Here is an 18699-nt window from a genome sequence, read left to right on the forward strand (position 1 = left end):
GATGGTAATGGTAGAGTGAGGGATATGCCGGGCCATGTGGTTACAGATTGTGCTGGAATACAATTCTGCTGCTGCTGATGGCCCACAGTACCTCAGGGATGCCCAGTTTTGAGCTGCTAGATCTGTTCTGGTGGTAGTGCCACACAACACGATGGAGGGTGTCCTCAGTGTGAAGACGGGACTTCGTCTCTACAGTGACTGGGCGGTGGTCACTGCTACCAATACTGTCATGGGCAGATGAGGACGAGGTCAAGTAGGTTTTTCCCTCATGTTGTTTCACTCACCACCTGTCGCAGTCCCAGACTGGCAGCGATGTCCTTCAGGACTCGGCCAGCTCAGTTAGTGGTGGTGCTACCGAGCCACTCTTGGTGATGGACATTGAAGGCCCCCACCCAGAGTACATTCTGTGCCCTTGCTACTCTCAGTGCTTCTTCCAAGTGGTGTTCAACATGGAGGAGTACTGATTCATCAGCTGAGGGAGGGCGGTAGGTGGTAATCAGCAGGAGGTTTCCTTGCCCATGCTTGACCTGAAGCCATGAGACTTCATGGGGTCCGGAGTCAATGTTGAGGGCTCCCAGGGCCACTCCTTCCCAAATATATACCACTGTGCCGCCACCCCTGGTGGGTCTGTCCTGCCGGTGGGACAGGACATACCCAGGGATGGTGATAGAGGAGTTCGGGACATTGGCTGAAAGGTATGATTCTGTGAGTATGACTGTCAGGCTGTTGTTTGACTAGTCTGTGGGACAGCTCTCCCAATTTTGGCACAATTCCCCAGATGTTGGTGAGGAGAACTTTGCAGGGTTGATTGGGCTGGGTGTGCCGTTGCCGTGTCCGTAGCCTGTGCCGAGGTCGAGTAGTCGGTCCGGTTTCTTTTTTTTAATTTTGTTTCGGAGCGGTTTGTGGCTTGCTGGGCCATTTCAGAGGGCAGTTAAGAGTCAACCACATTGCTGTGGGTCTGGAGTCACATATAGGCCAGACCGGGTAAGGGCGACAGATTTCCTTCCCTAAAGGACATTAGTGAACCAGATGGGTTTTTACAACAATCCCATTACTGATACTTAAATTTAAATGTGGTACCCTTGTTTAAAAAGGGAGAACAGGATAGACCGAGTAATTACAGGCCAGTCAGCCTAACCTCGGTGGTGGGAAAATTATTGGAAAGAATTCTGAAGGACAGGATAAATCTTCATTTAGAAAGACACAGATTAATCAAGGGTAGTCAGCACGGATTTGTTAAGGGAAGGTCGTGTCTGACAAACTTGATTGAATTTTTTGAGGAGGTAACAAGGAGGGTAGATGAGAGTAGTGCGTTTGATGTAGTGTATATGGACCTTAGCAAGGCTTTTGATAAGGTTCCACATGGCAGACTGGTCACGATGTTAAAAGCCCATGGGATCCATGGCAAAGTGTCAAGTTGGATTCAAAACTGGCTCGGAGACAGGAAGCAGAGGGTAATGGTTGATGGGTGTTTCTGTGACTGGAAGGCTGTTTCCAGTGGGGTTCCGCAGGGCTCAGTACTAGGTCTCTTGCTTCTTGTGGTATATATCAATGATCTAGACTTGAATATAGGGGGTATGATTAAGAAGTTTGCAGATGATACTAAAACCGGCTGTGTGGTTGATACAGAAGAAGGAAGCTGTAGACTGCAGGAAGATATCAATAAATTGGTCAGGTGGGCAGAACAGTGGCAAATGGAATTCAATCTGGAGAAGTGTGAGGTAATACATTTGGGGAGGGCTAACAAGGAAAGGGAATACACATTAAATGATAGGACACAGTAGTGTAGAGGGACAAAGGGACCTTGGAGTGCATGTCGACAGATCCCTGAAGGTAGCAGGCCAGGTAGATAAGGTGGTTAAGAAGGCATACGGAATACTTGCCTTTATTAGCCGTGGCATAGAATACAAGAGCAGGGGGGTTATGCTTCAACTGTATAAAACACTAGTTAGGCCTCAGCTAGAGTACTGCGTGCAGTTCTGGGCACCACATTACAGGAAAGATGTGATTGCACTAGAGAGGGTACAGAGGAGGTTTACAAGGATGTTGCCGGGAATAGAGAATCTTAGCTATGAGGAAAGACTGGATAGGCTGGGTCTGTTTTCCTTGGAACAGAGGAGGCTGAGGGGAGACCTTATTGAGGTGTATAAAATTATGAGAGACATAGATAAAGTGGATAGAAAGGACCTATTTCCCTTAGCAGAGGGGTCAAAAACCAGGGGGCACAGATTTAAAGTAATTGGTGGAAGGTTTAGAGTGGATTTGAGGGGAAATTTCTTCACTCAGAGGGTTGTGGGAGTCTGGAACTCACTGCCTGAATGAGTGGTAGAGGCAGGAACCCTAACCACATTTAAAAAGTACTTGGATGTGCACTTGGGATGCTCTAACCTGCAGGGCTACGGACCAAGAGCTGGGGAGTGGGATGAGGCTGGATGGCTCGTTGTTGGCCGGCGCGGACAGGATGGACTGATTACTAGCCCAGTAACAGTACCACTATGCTACCAGCACCAGCTGCTGCAGGAGAAAGGGATAGGAGGGACAGGAAGGGCAAGGTGGACTCCTTCCGCCCCCACCCCCTGCAGGTACAGGAAATCCCTCCTCCTCTGGACCTCCTCAACCAGGACCTCCAGTGCCGTGTCCGAGAACCTGGGCGGCCCTCTCACTCGGTCCCTGAGCCAACATTCCACGTTGGATTCTCTCCCAGCCAGCCCACTCCACACATTCAGTGGAAGAGTGCAGGCTACATGTACAGCTCCAGGAATATTGTGCCTAATCAGCACTTGATTGCTGAACCTGCAGTTGTCGGTTTCAGCACCTTCAGGCATGTTTAACTCATGATGATCATAAATTAGCCCGAAAATTGCATGCTAAATCCACACTATCAAACAGGCACTTCTTATCAGCACAGCACCCATTTAGTGCCTGTTTTTGCCCTTTGGCCAAAATAACCCCCTCGATTGTCTTCACATACCGAGTTAATGGGTGGGCAATCTCGCTTCACACTCACCTGGAGGCAGTTCAGAGACGATTCACTCCATTGATTCCAGAGATGAGGGAGTTGACTTATGAAGAAAGGTTGAGCAGGCTGGGCCTATACTCATTGCCAAGGAAAAGACTATTCTGCTACAGGAGCGACATCCAAAACATTCACCTGTCTTTCAGTAAATGCACAAAGTGGCACAGGGTGCAGAGCACACACAAAGGATTGAATAGATTGCCTGGGGAATGGTGGATCATGATTGATAGTTTAAAAAATTGCCCTATCAATCAAAGGAAAAATGGGAAAAGAGCAGGGTTAGTGGGACTAATTGGAGTGGCCTCCTTCTGTGCTGGAACATTCTATGATTCTGTGATCAATTGACCTATGTAGAAAAGTACCAATCATACTGGGAGAAAACTGAAATGGAACTTGATAGGTTGAAGAATATAGAAGGTCATTAGAAGACATGAACCCAAAGGATAAGAGAACTTGTCAGTCATTGTTAGCAGAAAAAATGGTAAATTATGAATTTTCTGGCACCTCAGAGAGACTTAAGGATTGGATTTTCTTTGCATTCAGAGTGAACAGAAGGAACAAGGATGTCTTGCTGCAGTTGTACAGGGCCTTGGTGAGACCACACCTTGAGTATTGTGTGCAGTTTTGGTCGCCTTATCTGAGGAAGGATGTTCTTGTCATGGAGGGAGTTCAGTGAAGATTCACCAGGCTGATACCTGGGATAGCAGGAATGACGTATGAGGAGAGATTGGGTCGATTGGGCTTATATTCGCTGGAGTTTAAAAGAATGAGAGGGGATCTCACTGAAACTTATAAAATTCTGACAGGACTGGACAGACTAGATGTAGGAAGGATGTTCCCGATGGTCGGGGAGTCCAGAACCAGGGGTCACAGTCTAAGGATAAGGGGTAAGCCATTTAGGACAGAGATGAGGAGGAATTTCTTCACCCAGAGAGTGGTGAACCTGTGGAATTCTCTACCACAGAAGGCAGTAGAGGCCAATTCATTAAATATATTCAAGAAGGAGTTAGATATATTTCTTAAGGCTAAAGAGATCAAGGGATATGGGGAGAAAGCAAGGACAGGGTACTGAATTTGGATGATCAGCCTGATCGCATTGAATGGCGGAGCAGGCTCGAGGGGCCGAATGGCCTACTCCTGCTCCTATCTTCTATGTTTCTATGTTTCTATGAATGGGTGGACAATCTGAAGTCACACCCACCAGTGATGCCTCCCCCCACAATCTGCTGACTCTCACTGTCTAGCCTCACCCAGGAGGATCGGACACTTGGATGAGAGGTTGGAGAGCCCCCAATGGGAGTCATCGCCTTCAGGAGGGGAGAAACATTGGCCCAGAAAGGACCTACTGTCCATGTTGTTGGTATCTCCTCCCAGCACGTCACTTGCTACACGGTGCTGAACGGTGTTGACGTTCTCTGAGTTTGAATTCTCCAGATGTTGAGCCATGACACAGGGAGATAAATGTCGCAGGAACCCCACTTCAAACAGAAGTTAGAGCCGGACTGAGAGATGATCAGTACATGAAGGCGTTCAAGGAGATTATAAGATTGTTTTTTACTCCAGATATTAACGAGTGTGAGGCAGACCCTTGTGGCTTGAATGCAAGATGCACCAACAAATTCGGAAGTTTCTTCTGCACCTGCGATGAAGGATTTAACTCAACCACTGGAGCACGTACCTTCTCCAATAAAACACAGACTCAGTGCCGAGGTAAAGACTATTCTGCTGCAGGAGCTGCATCTAAAACATTCACCTGTCTTTCAGTAAATGCTCAAAGTGACACAGGGTGCAGAGCACACACAAAGGATTGAATAGATTGCCAGGGGAACACTGGATCATGATTGATAATAAAAATTGCCCTTTCAATCAACGGATAAATTGGCAGGGCTATGGGGAAAGAGTGGTGGATAGCTCTTTCAAAGAGCCAGCACAGGCACAAAGGGACGAATGGCCTCCTTCGGTATTATAAGATTTGATGATGAGTTGACCTATGTAGAAAAGCACCTTTCACACTGGAAGAAAACTAAAATGGAAAAAGATGGGTTGTAGGATATAGGAGGTCATTAGAAGGCACGAACCCAAGGGATAGATTAACTCATTAGGTATTGTTAACAGAATACAGTAAATGGTAAATTATGAATATAATTTAGAATATGCACCAACACATTGGGAGATTTCTACTGCACCTGTGAGAGTGAATTTCAGTCAAGCACTGGAGAATCTACCAATAAAACATTAGCTCAGTGCCAAGGTAAAGAAAGACTTTATTCTCCTTCGTAATGAAGCACAAAAAGAAAAAAATCTTGCATTTCTATAGCGCCTTTCACGACCTCAGGATGTCCCAAAGCGCTTTACAGCCAATGAAGAACTTTTGAAGTGTAGTCACTGTTGTAATGTAGGAACGCAGCAGTCAATTTATGCACAGCAAGCTCCCACAAACAGCAATGTGATAATGACCAGATAATCTGTTTTAATGATGTTGGTTGTGGGATAAATATTGGTCAGGACACCGGGGAGAACTCCCCTGCTCTTCTTCGAAATAGTGCCATGGGATCTTTTACGTCCACCTGAGAGAGCAGACGGGGTCTCGGTTTAACGTCTCCTCCAAAAGACGGCACCTCCGACAGTGCAGCACTCCCTCAGTACAGCACTGAAGTGTCAGCCGAGATTTTTGTGTTCAAGTCCCTGAAGTGGGACGATAAAGCCACAACCTGCTGAGTTAGAGGCGAGAGTGGCCACCAGCTGAGCCACAGCTGGCACATCACAGCTTTGTTATTTGCCTACAAAACCAAGAGGAGAGATTTAGCTGCTCGGTAACTGGGTTATATCACAGAGATATTTCTATCACAGGGCTGAAATATAATGGAATAATTCTCCATAGCCCATCTGCTACTTAACTGCCCCTTCCCAACACTAGCCCCACCTACTACCCTGAGATGATACCATCCATTTACATCCTGCCATTCAGAGTATATCTCCACCTCCATGAACTCTTGACTGCTGGCTGTATCCAGTCCCGGTCCCCAGATCCCCTTGACTTTGAGTTTCGGGCTCTTTCCATGACACTGCGGCACATTGGGGGCTCGGGGTTGAGGCGGCAGATGTCCATTAGGCTGACCTCGGGAGATGGCCGATTGGCAGGTGGGAACCAGCAGGGCAGGGCTCGGGGGACCGGCCGTTCCAGAGTCATGCCAGCCAGGCCCACTTCAACCGTTGTTCTTTGGCACTCACTTCCTTCACACTGAGGAGCGAAACATTCCTCCGCTTCACCGCCTCCCCAGAAAACGTTTAAGAAGATCTCCCAACAGCTGGTTAAGTTAGTAAAGTCACTCTCTTATTTATTGCAGATTTTAATGAGTGTGTGGATACAATGAGAGCTTGCGGGCCCAATGCAACCTGTAGCAATACAGCGGGAAGTTTCTACTGTACTTGTGATGGAGGCTTTATCTCAACCAACAGAGAAGCTACCTTTACCATTAAAGCAAATGTTCAGTGTCAAGGTAAAGACTTTACTCCCAATCGCAATGAGTCCCGGGCTGAGAGTGTTGTGATTCTTTGTTCTCTCCTCAAGCTAGCATGCCTGCTTATCATCCCTGAAGTGGGACTCTGAACCCACAACCTTCTGACTCGGATGTGAGAACACGGCCCACTGATCCACGGCTGAAAACACAATGAGCTATCTATGAAGTTGAGGATGATAAGTGTTAACGTCACTCATTCTTTCTTTTTTCTCCGTCTGCCCCTTCTGAACTTCTTGAACTTGCGTATGTTTGTTTGACATCCATTGCAGCTGATCTGTGTCTGTCCCGTACCTGTGGACCCAATGCCGGGTGTCGCACTAAAAATGGCCGGTCCTACTGTGAGTGTATCGAAGGATTTTCTTCAGCCACTGTGTCCTTGGACTTTGGAAGCTAGAGGGGGTTAATCTCTGTCACGAGGGATATTTCTTCTATTAGTCTTTATAATATACACCGTTTCACAGCTTCATTATTGCAAATCATAGAATCTCAGAAAGTTACAGCACGGAAGGAGGCCATTTCGGCCCATCGTGTCCACACCGGCCAACAAAGAGCTATCCAGCCTAATCCCACTTCCCAGCTCTTGGTCCATAGCCCTGCAGGTTAGAGCATCCCAAGCGCACATCCAAGTACTTTTTAAATGTGATGAGGGTTCCTGCCTCTACCACTCTTTCAGGCAGTGAGTTCCAGACCCCCACAACCCTCTGGGTGAAGAAATTTCCCCTCAAATCCCCTCTAAACCTTCCCCCAATTACTTTAAATCTGTGCCCCCATGTTTTTGACCCCTCTGCTAAGGGAAATAGGTCCTTTCTATCTACTTTATCTATGTCCCTCATAATTTTATACATAAAGTCCAGCCTATAATACCAAGAGGATTGATTTGGATGTTAGGGAACTGGATTATATCACAGAGCTGAAATATAATGGAGTAATTCTCCATAGCCCATCTGCTACTTATCTGCCCCTTCTCAGCACTACCCCCACCTACTACCCTAAGGCGATACCTTCCATTTACATCCTGCCATTCAGAGTATCTCTCCACCTCCATGAACTCTTGAATGCTGGCTGTATCCAGTCCCGGTCCCCAGTTCCCCTTGACTTTGAGTTTCGGGCTCTTTCCATGACACTGCGGCACACTGGGGGCTCGGGGTCGAGGTGGCAGATGTCCATTAGGCCGGCCTCAGGAGATGGCCGATTGGCAGGTGGGACCCAGCAGGGCAGGGCTCGGGGGACCGGCCGTTCCAGAGTCATGCCAGCCAGGCCCACTTCAACCATTGTTCTTTGGCACTAACTTCCTTCAAGTTGATGAGCGAAACATTCCTTCGCTTCACCGCTTTCCCCAACTTTTTTTTAAGAAGATCTCCCAAAAGCTGATTAAGTTCGTAAAGTCACTTTCTTATTTATTGCAGATTTTAATGCGTGTGTGGATACAATGAGCTGGATTTTGCCAATGGACAGCTTTTGGAGGCGGGACTCCGACTTGTTGGGTTTTAGTCCCGCCTCCATCGACCTCTGACCAACCCACGCTATTTTCCTTTGATTGACCTTGTTAAGCCCGCCCAGCAGGCTTAGCAGGCCAATTAAGGGGAAGCGGATTACAGAGAACGTCAGCCTATGACGTTTCAGCTGTCAAAAATTATTGACAGATCAATTGTCTGTGAAGCTGTCAAACACTGACATTCTCTGTAGTTTGATGAGTTCTTGAATTCAAGACCTCATCAAACCTCTTTCTTTAGCAGAAATTAGATAGTTGCTGCATTGGAGAATGCAGCAGCCATCTGTCATCTCTGCCGCGGAGGTACGAGACTCTCCGCATCCCCAACGCTTGAAGCCTGCAGGAAGAAACAAAGGTAAGTAAACTTTTTCTAACACTTTCCACTCACCTCACATACTCACCACTCTACACTTGCACCCATCACTTACCTTCACAGCGCACTTTTGCACCCCTCCGACCCCCGCAGACTCACTGCTCGCCTCGGTGACCCTGGCGGGGTTTGGAGCCTTCGGGAAGCCCGCGCTTGTGTGGGCAAAATGGAGATAATCCTCTTATCTGCCTGTTAACTACCTGTTAATAGGAAGATAAGTGGCTGTAATCCCCTTCCCGCCTCCAAGGAGATGGGCACCCGCCCCCAGATTCTGCCATTTTCCCGGTAGTCCCGCCTCCCCAGGGCTGGCAAGATCGCGCCTAATGAGTGCTTGCAGGCCCAGTGCAACCTGTAACAATACAGTGGGAGGTTTCTTCTGTGATGGAGGCTTTGTTCCAGTCAATGGAGAGCCTGCCTTTACCGATAAACCAAAGACTGTCAGGGTAACGACTTTACACCCCCTCGCAATGAGTCCCAGGAATGAGAGTGTTGCGATTCTTTGCGACCACTTTGCGGAACACCTCCGTTCAGTCCGTAAGGGTGACCCCGAGCTTCCGGTCGCCTGTCATTTTAATTCACCGCCCCATTCCCACTCGGACCTCACCGTCCTCGGCCTCTTGCATTGTTCCACGGAAGCTCACCGTAAACTCGAGGAACAGCACCTCATCTTCTGAGTAGGCACTTTACAGCCTTCCGGACTCAATATCAAGTTCAACAATTTCAGATCATAACCTCGGCCCCTATTACATTTTTACTTATATTTTTTATCCACACCTTTGTTTTGGCCTCCACCCCCCCCCCCACAATTTCTTTATTTTCTCTCTCCCACATGGCAGCTGTCTCCAATTCTGCGCATTTCACACCTACTCTAGAGCCGTCTTTTGTCTCCACTAGTCCTATCACCATCTCATCTCATTTTGAATACCTCTTAATGTTTCTTCTTCTCTTTTGTTCTCTCCCAGCCTGGCCTCTTAATCTATTTCATTTCCTGTGCTTCTTTAGTCTTGACAAAGGGCTTTCACCCGAAACGTCGACTCTATTTTCTCTCCACGGATGTTGCCTGGCCTGCTGAGTTTTTCCAGCATTTTCTGTTGTTGTTGCGATTCTTTGTTCTCTTTGACCTTCTCAAGCCAGCATGTTTGTCTGCCTCCCACTGCGGTTCTGTGCCCGACTCGCCTCCACAATGGCGTCTGTCTGAATTAACAACCGGCCGGATCGTGCTGGATAAATAACGACGGGTTAACGACACACAGCGTCATCAATGCGCAAATCGACCAGCAAGTTCGATGTTTATTCCAATGTTGGGAGGACTCGTAAAAATCAACATTTCATTGTGCAGTACACACGTCTGCTGCATATATGACAAATAAAATTGAATTGAATTGAAGTTCAGGGGGGCGAAGAGATACGCCGTGAGTTGTAAGTCGCCGGAACTTGCTGGTCGATTTACGCCACTCCACTCTTTACACAAGCGGCATCTCGTCCTTAGCCTCGCCGTTATTTCTAAGAACTTGCCGGATTTGTGCATTAATTGCCTATTAAGCTCACCACAGAACGTGGACAATTAACGAGTGTTAGTAACTTTTTAACAACGTGATAATTGTTAATGCAGTGCAAATCAACCTCTCTGGCCCAGAAAGGGAACAATTTAAACTGTTCAATTTCATTCCTGCATGTAGTCAATTCTTTTTAGAGATTTTAAAAATGTAAAATTTTGATTTTTTTTCTTACTTGTTCTTTCTGCCTCTTCTTCTCTCTCTATTAATCCACTCTTTCTTTCCCTCTTTATTTCTCTTTCTATATCTGATTTGACTCGAATTCACCCTCCTTCTCCGTCGTTCCTCTGTTTCTTTCTCAATCCTTAACTCTTATTGGTTAAGGAGATGCTCTGTTGGTCCTGTCGTTCACTAAGGTCCCCAGATGCTCTGTTTCTCTCACCGCGCCGTTAGTCGCTCGCACTTCCAGTAACTGACGGCGCAAAAATTATTCGCGCTTAAGGGTGCAGGAAAAAGTCTATCTGATGGGGCACACTGCAAGATGCCCCACTCCAGCAAGATCTGAAGGATTTATCTCGGCCCCTGGGGGCACTTAGAGTGGATCCTATTGACTGCTCCATTGCTAAGAATAATCACACCCAAGACTAGAGAATAATGATGCAATGAGGAGTAAAAAGGAATAATGTAGTTGGATTGAAGGTGCTTTACAAACAACATCAAGAAAGAAAGATATATTTAAACAGCGCCTTTACAGCCAATGAAGTACTTTTGAAGTGTAGTCACTGTTGTAATGTAGGAAGTGTGGGAGCCAATTTGAGCGCACAGCAAGCTCCCACAAATGGCAATGTGATAATGACCAGATAATTTGTTTTTGCTGAAGTTAGTTGAAGGATAAATGTTGGTCACGACACCGGGGAGAACTCCCCTGCTCTTCTTCGAATAGTGCCATGGGGTGCTTAACGGTGCTGAGAGGGCAGGCGGGGCCTCGGTTTAACGTCTCATCCGAAAGGCATCACCTCTGAATGTGCAGCATTCCCTCAGTACTGCACTGGGAGCGTTAGCCTTTCCTGTTGAATTAGTGGTTTGATTTCCATCTTTTCTCTTTGCAGAGCTGAAAGACTTTCATCCTAAGACTTCATCACTTCCGGTAAGTTACCAAGTGCGCACATTGAGTAGAACTTATTTTTAGATCTACTATGGCTCAGCTTGTAAGTGCACTTGTGGTGACAAGGCTTTGCTCCAATTTCTTTTGTCTGTTTTTCCAATATCCGCTTATCCTGCCCCCAGCAGTTGACCCTTGTTGGAGTGCAGGTTCATAGGCAATGGATGCTCTCCAGTTCTTGGCCCAAGTGACCATTCTTCTTCTCCCAGTCGCAGGAGTATGGATTGGCAATTAAGTGAACCATACAGGGCGCCATGACCAAGCTGAGGTTTGTCCTCACCCAGTGCCCACACGCATGCACTTAACCAATGGGAGGCACTGGATAGCAATTGGGAGCGGGAAGCTTGGCTGATTCGTCCCTTCCCTAGACAAGGGTGCTGAGACCAATTGAAGCCCTGTCCCCCCCACCCCCGACCCCCCATGTCTCTCCGCACCCCACCCCCCCACAACCCAGCCCACTGATACCCTGGCTGGGATCAAAAAATTTAGCACAAATGGATAGAGGTTTGCAGCAGAGGAGGCCATTCAGCCCATCATGTCTGTGCTAGACCAATCCAAAACTGCCCCTGTTCTCTCCCCATAGCCCTGTATCTTCCTCTGCCTCATATATCAAGCTCCTGGTTTTAGCACACGCAACATTACTATCATTACGAGCTACAGGAAACTCTTTTTTATCCGGCACCGACAGGACCGGCGTGGTGCCGGTTTATCAAAAAGTCCGGGTTACAGAGAGGCATAGTTAAAAGGTACGAGAGCTCCGTACACAGCAACAAATCCAGGCTTCCCTGTTGCTTAGCAACAGGTGCAAGAAGCCCGGCCACAAACCAAGCATCCCTGTTGCTTAGCAACAGGTGCAGGAACCACGGTTACACAGCCACAGATCCAGGAACGGCCACTAATATGAAGTAAAACTTACCTGAACCTACTCCTGAATTTTGCCGGTTAACAGAGATTTCCGGTGCCAGTAAATCGAGAGTTCCCTGTATTTGAGTGAGTCTGAATGTGTTGATGTGATGTGATATCAGTGAAAGGATCTCTCCAAACTTAATTCAATAGCTTCACTGATTGCTGTCTTCTGTCCCAACAGGATATTGATTCATTTGCCAGTCAGTCTTTCATCAGCATTTCAAAGTTGCACAATGGAAATTCGAAAGAGGCCCAGAAGCTGGTTTCCAATTTCTTGGAAGTGATGGAAAATTATACAATTGCAGCTGCCCGCAAATTACTTCACAAAGAAAAAAAGAGTTTCTCATCCAACAGTTTTGGTAATGTAACAGTCATGTGGTCCTTGCTGTGTTCTATAAACATAGGAACATAGGAACAGGAGGAGGCCATTCAGCCCCTCGAGCCTGTTCCGCCATTCAATGAGATCATGGCTGATCTGCGACCTAACTCCATATACAGGAAACTTTCTGGTATCCGGCACTGACGGGACCGAGTTGGTGCCGTCCCATCAAAACTGCCGTATAAACCAGCGCTAATGTTAAAACATACGGAGCTTCTCAGCTCCGTGTGAATCAACAAACAGCTTCAAAACAGTCGGCCGCAGCTTAAAAGCGTCTCTGTAGCTAAGCAACAACTTCAGCTAGACGCTTGGGAGCCACGACTGGAAAAAAAGCAACGAGAAGTAAAAAAAACTTATAGGAAACGGCTCCTGAATTTTGCTGGTAGATAGAGCTTTCCGGACATTTAACCTCCGGTTAAACAAAAGTTTCCTGTACCCGCCTTTGGCCCATATCCCTTAATACCTTTGGTTAACAAAAATCTATCAATCTCAGATTTAAAATTAACAATTGATCTAGCATCAATTGCCATTTGCGGAAGAGAGTTCCAAACATCTACCGCCATTTGTGTGTAGAAGTGTTTCCTAATTTCACTCCTGAAAGGCCTGGCTCTAATTTTTAGACTATGCCCCCAGTCCGAGACTCCCAAACCAGCGGAAATAGTTTCTCTCAATCTACCCTATCTGTTCCCCTTAATATCTTGAAAACTTCGATCAGATCACCCCTTAACCGTCTAAATTCTAGGGAATACAACCCTAATTTGTGTAATCTCTCCTTGTAACTTAACCTTTGGAATCCCATTTAGCCATTGGCTTCATCCTACTCTGGTTTCCCAGCCTGCAATACAATATATATCCATATATATATCAGTCAGTGGATGCTAAAGATCCCAGTTCTAGGGGGGCAGAAAATTGGAGTTCAGGCCAAGATCAGATCAGGCATGATCTTATTGAATGGTGGAGCAGGCTCGAGGGGCTGAATGGCCTACTCCTGCTCCTATTTCTTATGTTCTTAGCTTTCTGGCCAACGGTCTTTCCCCCAGCTAATACCGCCAAAATTGATTAACTGGTAACCTGTCCTGTTGCTGTTTGTGGGATCTTGCTGTGTGGCAATTGGATGCAGCATTTGACTTCAAAAGCTATTTTGAATCATCCTAGGGTCTTAAAAGAAGTGGCTAGTGAGATAGTTGATGCGTTGGTTTTAATTTTCCAAAATTCCCTAGATTTGGGGAAGGTTCCATTAGATTGGAAAATAGCGAATGTAACTCCTTTATTCAAAAAGGGAGGGAGACAGAAAGCAGGAAACTACAGGCCAGTTAGCTTAACATCTGTCATAAGGAAGATGTTAGAAGCTATTATTAAAGATGTTATAGCAGGGCACTTAGAAAAGTTCAAGGTAATCAGGCAGAGTCAACATGGTTTTGTGAAAGGGAAATCATGTTTAACCAACTTACTGGAGTTATTTGAGGAAGTAACATGTGCTGTGGATAAAGGGGAACCGGTGGATGTACTGTACTTAGATTTCCAGAATGCATTTGATAAGGTGCCACATCAAAGGTTATTGTGGAAAATAAAAGCTCATGGTGTAGGGGTTAACATATTGACATGGATAGAAGATTGGCTAGCTAACAGGAAACAGAGAGTAGGCATAAGTGGATCATTTTCTGATTGGCAAGATGTAACGAGTGGTGTGCCACAGGGATCAGTGCTGGGGCCTCAACTTTTTACAATTTATATAAATGACTTGGATGAAGGGACCGAAGGTATAGTTGCTAAATTTGCTGATGACACAAAGATAGGTAGGAAAGTAAATTGTGAAGAAGAAATAAGGAGGCTATAAAGGAATATAGATATGTTAAGTGAGTGGGCAAAGATCTGGCAAATGGAGTATAATGTGGGAAAAAGTGAAGTTGTCCATTTTGGCATAAGAATAAAAAAGAAGCATATTATCTAAATGGTGAGAGATTGCAGAGCTCTGAGATGCAGAGGGATCTGGGTGTCCTAGTGCATGAATCGCAAAAGGTTAGTATGCAGGTACAGCAAGTAATTAGAAAAGCTAATAGAATGTTGTTTATTGCGAAGGGAATTGAATACAAAAGTAGGGAGGTTATGCTTCAGCTATACAGGGCATTGGTGAGACCACTTCTGGAATATTGTGTACAGTATTGATCTCCTTATTTAAGGAAGGATGTAAATGCGTTGGAAGCAGTTCAGAGAAGGTTTACTAGACTAATTCCTGGAATGGGCGGGTTGTCTTATGAGGAAAGGTTGGACAGGCTAGGCTTGTATCCGCTGGAGTTTAGAAGAGTAAGAGGTGACTTGATTGAAACATATAGGAGGAAAAATCGGGTTGCCTTGCGCCTCCTGTTCGCCCTAAGAGGGTGCTAATGCAGCACAAAGCAACGAGCGCCCGGGCACGGCGCCTCCCGCGAAATTCAGCAGGAGGTTAGTGGCGGCGCTAACTGTTAGTGCCTCACGGCGCTGCGCCGCCGGCGATGACATCATCGCCGCGCACAGCGCCCCGCTCGTTCCCCAGCTGCAATCTTCGGGAGCGCCCCCTAACTTACCGCCGGACGCCATGTCCGATGGGGTCAGGGGGGCCTACCTGCGGCCGGGGAGGTGCAATTTAAAGGCGAGGTGCCGGGCAGCCACTTTTGTTGCTGGCCGCCTGCTAACACCTGCATCCACTCCTGTCCCCGTCTCCTTAGCTGCCCCCACCCCCGCAGAGTGCCGGCTTCGCTCCAAGAGCCCAGCACTTCTCTTGAGTGCCGGGCTCTTTTGCTGGCACTCCCGATGCCCGGGGGCCCCCCGGGTTGCGCTGCGCAAGGCCCCTCCCCTTTAAGAAGGGGAGGAAGGCCTGCAATACCGTGGCACGTAGCGCCGCGATATTGACTTGTAGCGCCCCAAGAGGGTTATGGGGCGCTTGAAGTAGCACCCCGCTTCCCTCTTGGGGCGCAACCACTCAATTTCTGGCACGGGGCGCTAATTTTTCAGGGGAAGTCAGGGGGCGCAACACAATATTTAGCCCATAAGATTCAGAGTGGTCTGGACAGGGTGGATGTGGAGAGGATGTTTCCTCTTGTGGGAGAATCTAGAACTAGGGGTCACTGTTTAAAAATAAGGGGTCGCCCATTTAAGACAGAGATGAGGAGAAATTTTTTTCTCTCAGAGGGTCGTGAGTCTTTGGAACTCTCTTCCTCAGAGGGCGGTGGAAGCAGAGTCTTTGAATATTTTTAAGGCAGAGGTAGATAGATTCTTGATAAGCAAAGGGGGTGAAAGGTTATCAGGGGGTAGACGGGAATGTGGAGTAATCGGATCAGCCGTGATCTTATTGAATGGCGGAGCAGGCTCGAGGGGCCGAGTGGCCGACTCCTGCTCCTAATTCGTTTGTTCGTATGTTCAATGCCTGCGAGCTGTGCTGCACAAAAATGCAAGTCTTTCATGAAAAGTTCAAAGGAGCGCCACAAACTGGAATCGAACTTCTTAGAAATCATGGCAAAAATGATACAATCTGCCCAACCATTTCCTGTGGCAAAGCATTCCATGTTCTAACTAGAAATTCCTCCCAAACTCTCTTCACTCACTTCACCGTAATTTTTGAACGGATGGCCCCTTGTTGCTGGTTCCCCAAACAGAGGAAATAGTCTCTTCCATATTCTATAGTTTAAAGAGCTTCTATTAAATAACCTCTTTGCTCCAGCGGCAATGGAATTGAGGAATGAGTTAGCAGGGAAAGATGTTGAAGCCCTCAGTATAAATGAGGTCAAGAGATAATTAGATGTACTTCTGGAGAGAGAAGGGATTGAGGTGAAAGGTGAAAGGTGGGTAGGTGAGGCTGTTGCCTGATAATGGGACCGGTTAGCTGGGGCTCAATGACCTTTAGTTCCTGTTTCTAACACAGTGTTGATGTTTTGATGCTGAGCGCCATGGTTCTGCTGTGCTTCACAGATATCGTTGTCCAAGCTATCCGGAACAACACAATCCCAAAGAATGGAAGGTCAAAGTTAGCCACTGCCAAGAACAGCCTGGACATTGGCTGGAACAGCGTGGCTGGGAAAGAGAGTTTTGGTGAGTCTGAACTTCCCTTGGTGCTCACTCCCTGCTCTAGATCTTTGCCATTCTAATATAGCCAATATCATTAGGACCCACTGTGCTACCTTGGTTGTAGATCACTTCAAGTGTCACAAGCTTGGTTCTTCCCTGTCTCATGGTGCATGAAAGAACAAAGTCATGTCTTGTGTAGGGTAGTGCATAATATAATAGTAAAAAGTTGCTTAACAATACAGAAGTCAGTATTAATATCTTTATATTATGAGAATATATTCTCATTCTCATATTTCTATAGAGGGAGTGCAGCGAAGGTTCCCCAGACTGATTCCTGATGATGGCAGGACTGTCGCATGAGGAGAGATTGGGTCGACTAGGCCTGTATTCACCAGAGTTTAGAAGAATGAGAGGGGATCTCATTGTATAAAATTCTGACAGGGCTAGACAGACTGGATGCAGGGAGGATGTTTCCCCTGGCTGGGGGGGTCGAGAACGAGGGGTCACAGTCTCAGGATATGGGGTAGGACATTTAGGACTGAGATGAGGAGAAATTTCTTCACTCAGTGGAATTCTCTACCACAGAAGGCTGTGGAGGCCAAGTCACTGAATATATTTAAGAAGGAGACAGATAGATTTCTAGACACAAAAGGCATCAAGGGATATGGGGAGAGAGCGGGAATATGGTATTGAGATAGAGGATCAGCCATGATCATATTGAATGGCGGAGCAGGCTCAAAGGGCCAAATGGCCTACTCCTGCTCGTATTGTTCTATGTTTCTATATTCTGTGTGATAGAGGTTAGGATTCCACTGGGGAATGTTAAGTCAGCAGAAGTTGGGTGAATACAATTTACGAAGCATCAAAGGGCTTTTGTATGAATTATAGTTAGCTTGGAGCCAGCATGTCTAGGTTACAGCTGTTAAGGTGCGATGTTTATAACTGTGCAAAATGTTGCTATCGTCTACATAAACAAAATGCACATTCCAGTGAGAATGTGGTGCGCCATTGCTACCTACTGGTGTAGTAGCATAGGACCCATAAAGATCACATGAAACAAATTGCAGCATTGACAACTTTAGAGCAAGTCATCTGACATTGTCCCTCTAGGTGTATAAATAGGCTCCCTTTCAGTAATTCTTTGGGATTCCATGCTGAGAAATTGCCTGGATTGTTAGTAGTTTGCAGACCCCGATGGTTGTCTTACTGGTAAATATATATTCATATAGCTTGCTTGTACTTTCTGTCGATAATAACACAATTCAAAAATGATCTCTGGTGTCCGATCATATATAATTTGGATTAATCTAATCTGCTTTTATTTTAATGGGTGTGGTTCCTGATAGAAGGGAGAAAGAGTAACCAAAATCAGTTATTAACACTTCACGTGTGAGGCTGCTGGAGGATGAATCCTTTACGATATTGGATAATGAGGAGGATAAACCCAGTCAGATATTAGATATTTAGGAGGATTGCTCCGGTCAGATACTGGATACTTACAAGAATGAATCCAGTCAGATGCGCCTCGTTGCCTGGGTTTCATTCAACCTTGCCGGTTCAAAAAAAGTGTTTGAACTTTTGTTATGTGGCCTATTCTCTCCCATAAGAAAGATTTGATGGACCTATCCTGACTAGTGTTGGCTGTACTCCTGACCCGCTGACCTCCTGCCTCTAACCAGCCGGTTCCCCACACACTCCCGCCATTGGTCACCCAACATGTCCGTCCTCCTGACACTCCTCCTTCCCACGGCCCCCATGGGTCTTTCTTGACTGTCAGCCAAACAGCCTTTTCCTCCCCATTCTCCGATATTTTTTACAAGTAATAAACCCAAAGTGTTTAACGAAAACAGAAAAAAAAAAGCACACAATTTTTACAAAATGTTCCTGTGGCTTTTCTCCCGGGTGTTGCTCCTGGAGATCAATCTTCTAATTCCTACAGACTCCAGGGCAATCCTGCAGGGTTGGGGACCCCTAACCCTGGCACCATCAGTACAGCCTGACCCACACTTGAAAGATGGCCCATTGTTGTTGGAGTAAATGTAATCCTGCTTAACGTTTAACATTTCCTTTGTGCAGATGTTGCTGCCGTCGTCCTTATCTCCTACAAACAGCTGGACTCTCTTATGGAGCCCAACTGTTTAGACAACAATAATACGGAAACCAAGATGGAGCTGACCTCGGAAGTCGTCACCGCCACAGTAACCAACAAAGGCCGGGAGAACCTCACCGAACCAGTCATCCTCACCTTTCAGAACAAGGTTTGTTCAGTTTTGTTTTTAAGTTCTGACATGGCTTAAGCTGGCCCAGAATGCTATA

At 46.5% G+C, this 18699-nt stretch overlaps 1 protein-coding gene across 5 annotated transcripts in view; it reads left to right on the forward strand.

Moving 5' to 3' along the window:
• The window catches only part of LOC147097605 (adhesion G protein-coupled receptor E3-like), an 84596-nt gene that overhangs the window by 41268 nt on the left and 24629 nt on the right, over nt 1–18699 (forward strand). For all 5 annotated transcript variants that reach the window (XM_085971571.1, XM_085971573.1, XM_085971572.1 and 2 more), the window contains 6 exons: nt 4580–4726; nt 6364–6516; nt 11005–11042; nt 12145–12322; nt 16288–16407; nt 18460–18641. In XM_085971571.1, coding sequence (XP_085827697.1) covers nt 4580–4726; nt 6364–6516; nt 11005–11042; nt 12145–12322; nt 16288–16407; nt 18460–18641 — 818 coding nt within the window. The remainder of the gene's footprint in view (nt 1–4579; nt 4727–6363; nt 6517–11004; nt 11043–12144; nt 12323–16287; nt 16408–18459; nt 18642–18699) is intronic.

The sequence above is a fragment of the Somniosus microcephalus genome, chromosome 31 (assembly GCF_052327205.1).
Source record: "Somniosus microcephalus isolate GS21.2 chromosome 31, FLI_Smic_1.0, whole genome shotgun sequence".
Taxonomy (NCBI): domain Eukaryota; kingdom Metazoa; phylum Chordata; class Chondrichthyes; order Squaliformes; family Somniosidae; genus Somniosus; species Somniosus microcephalus.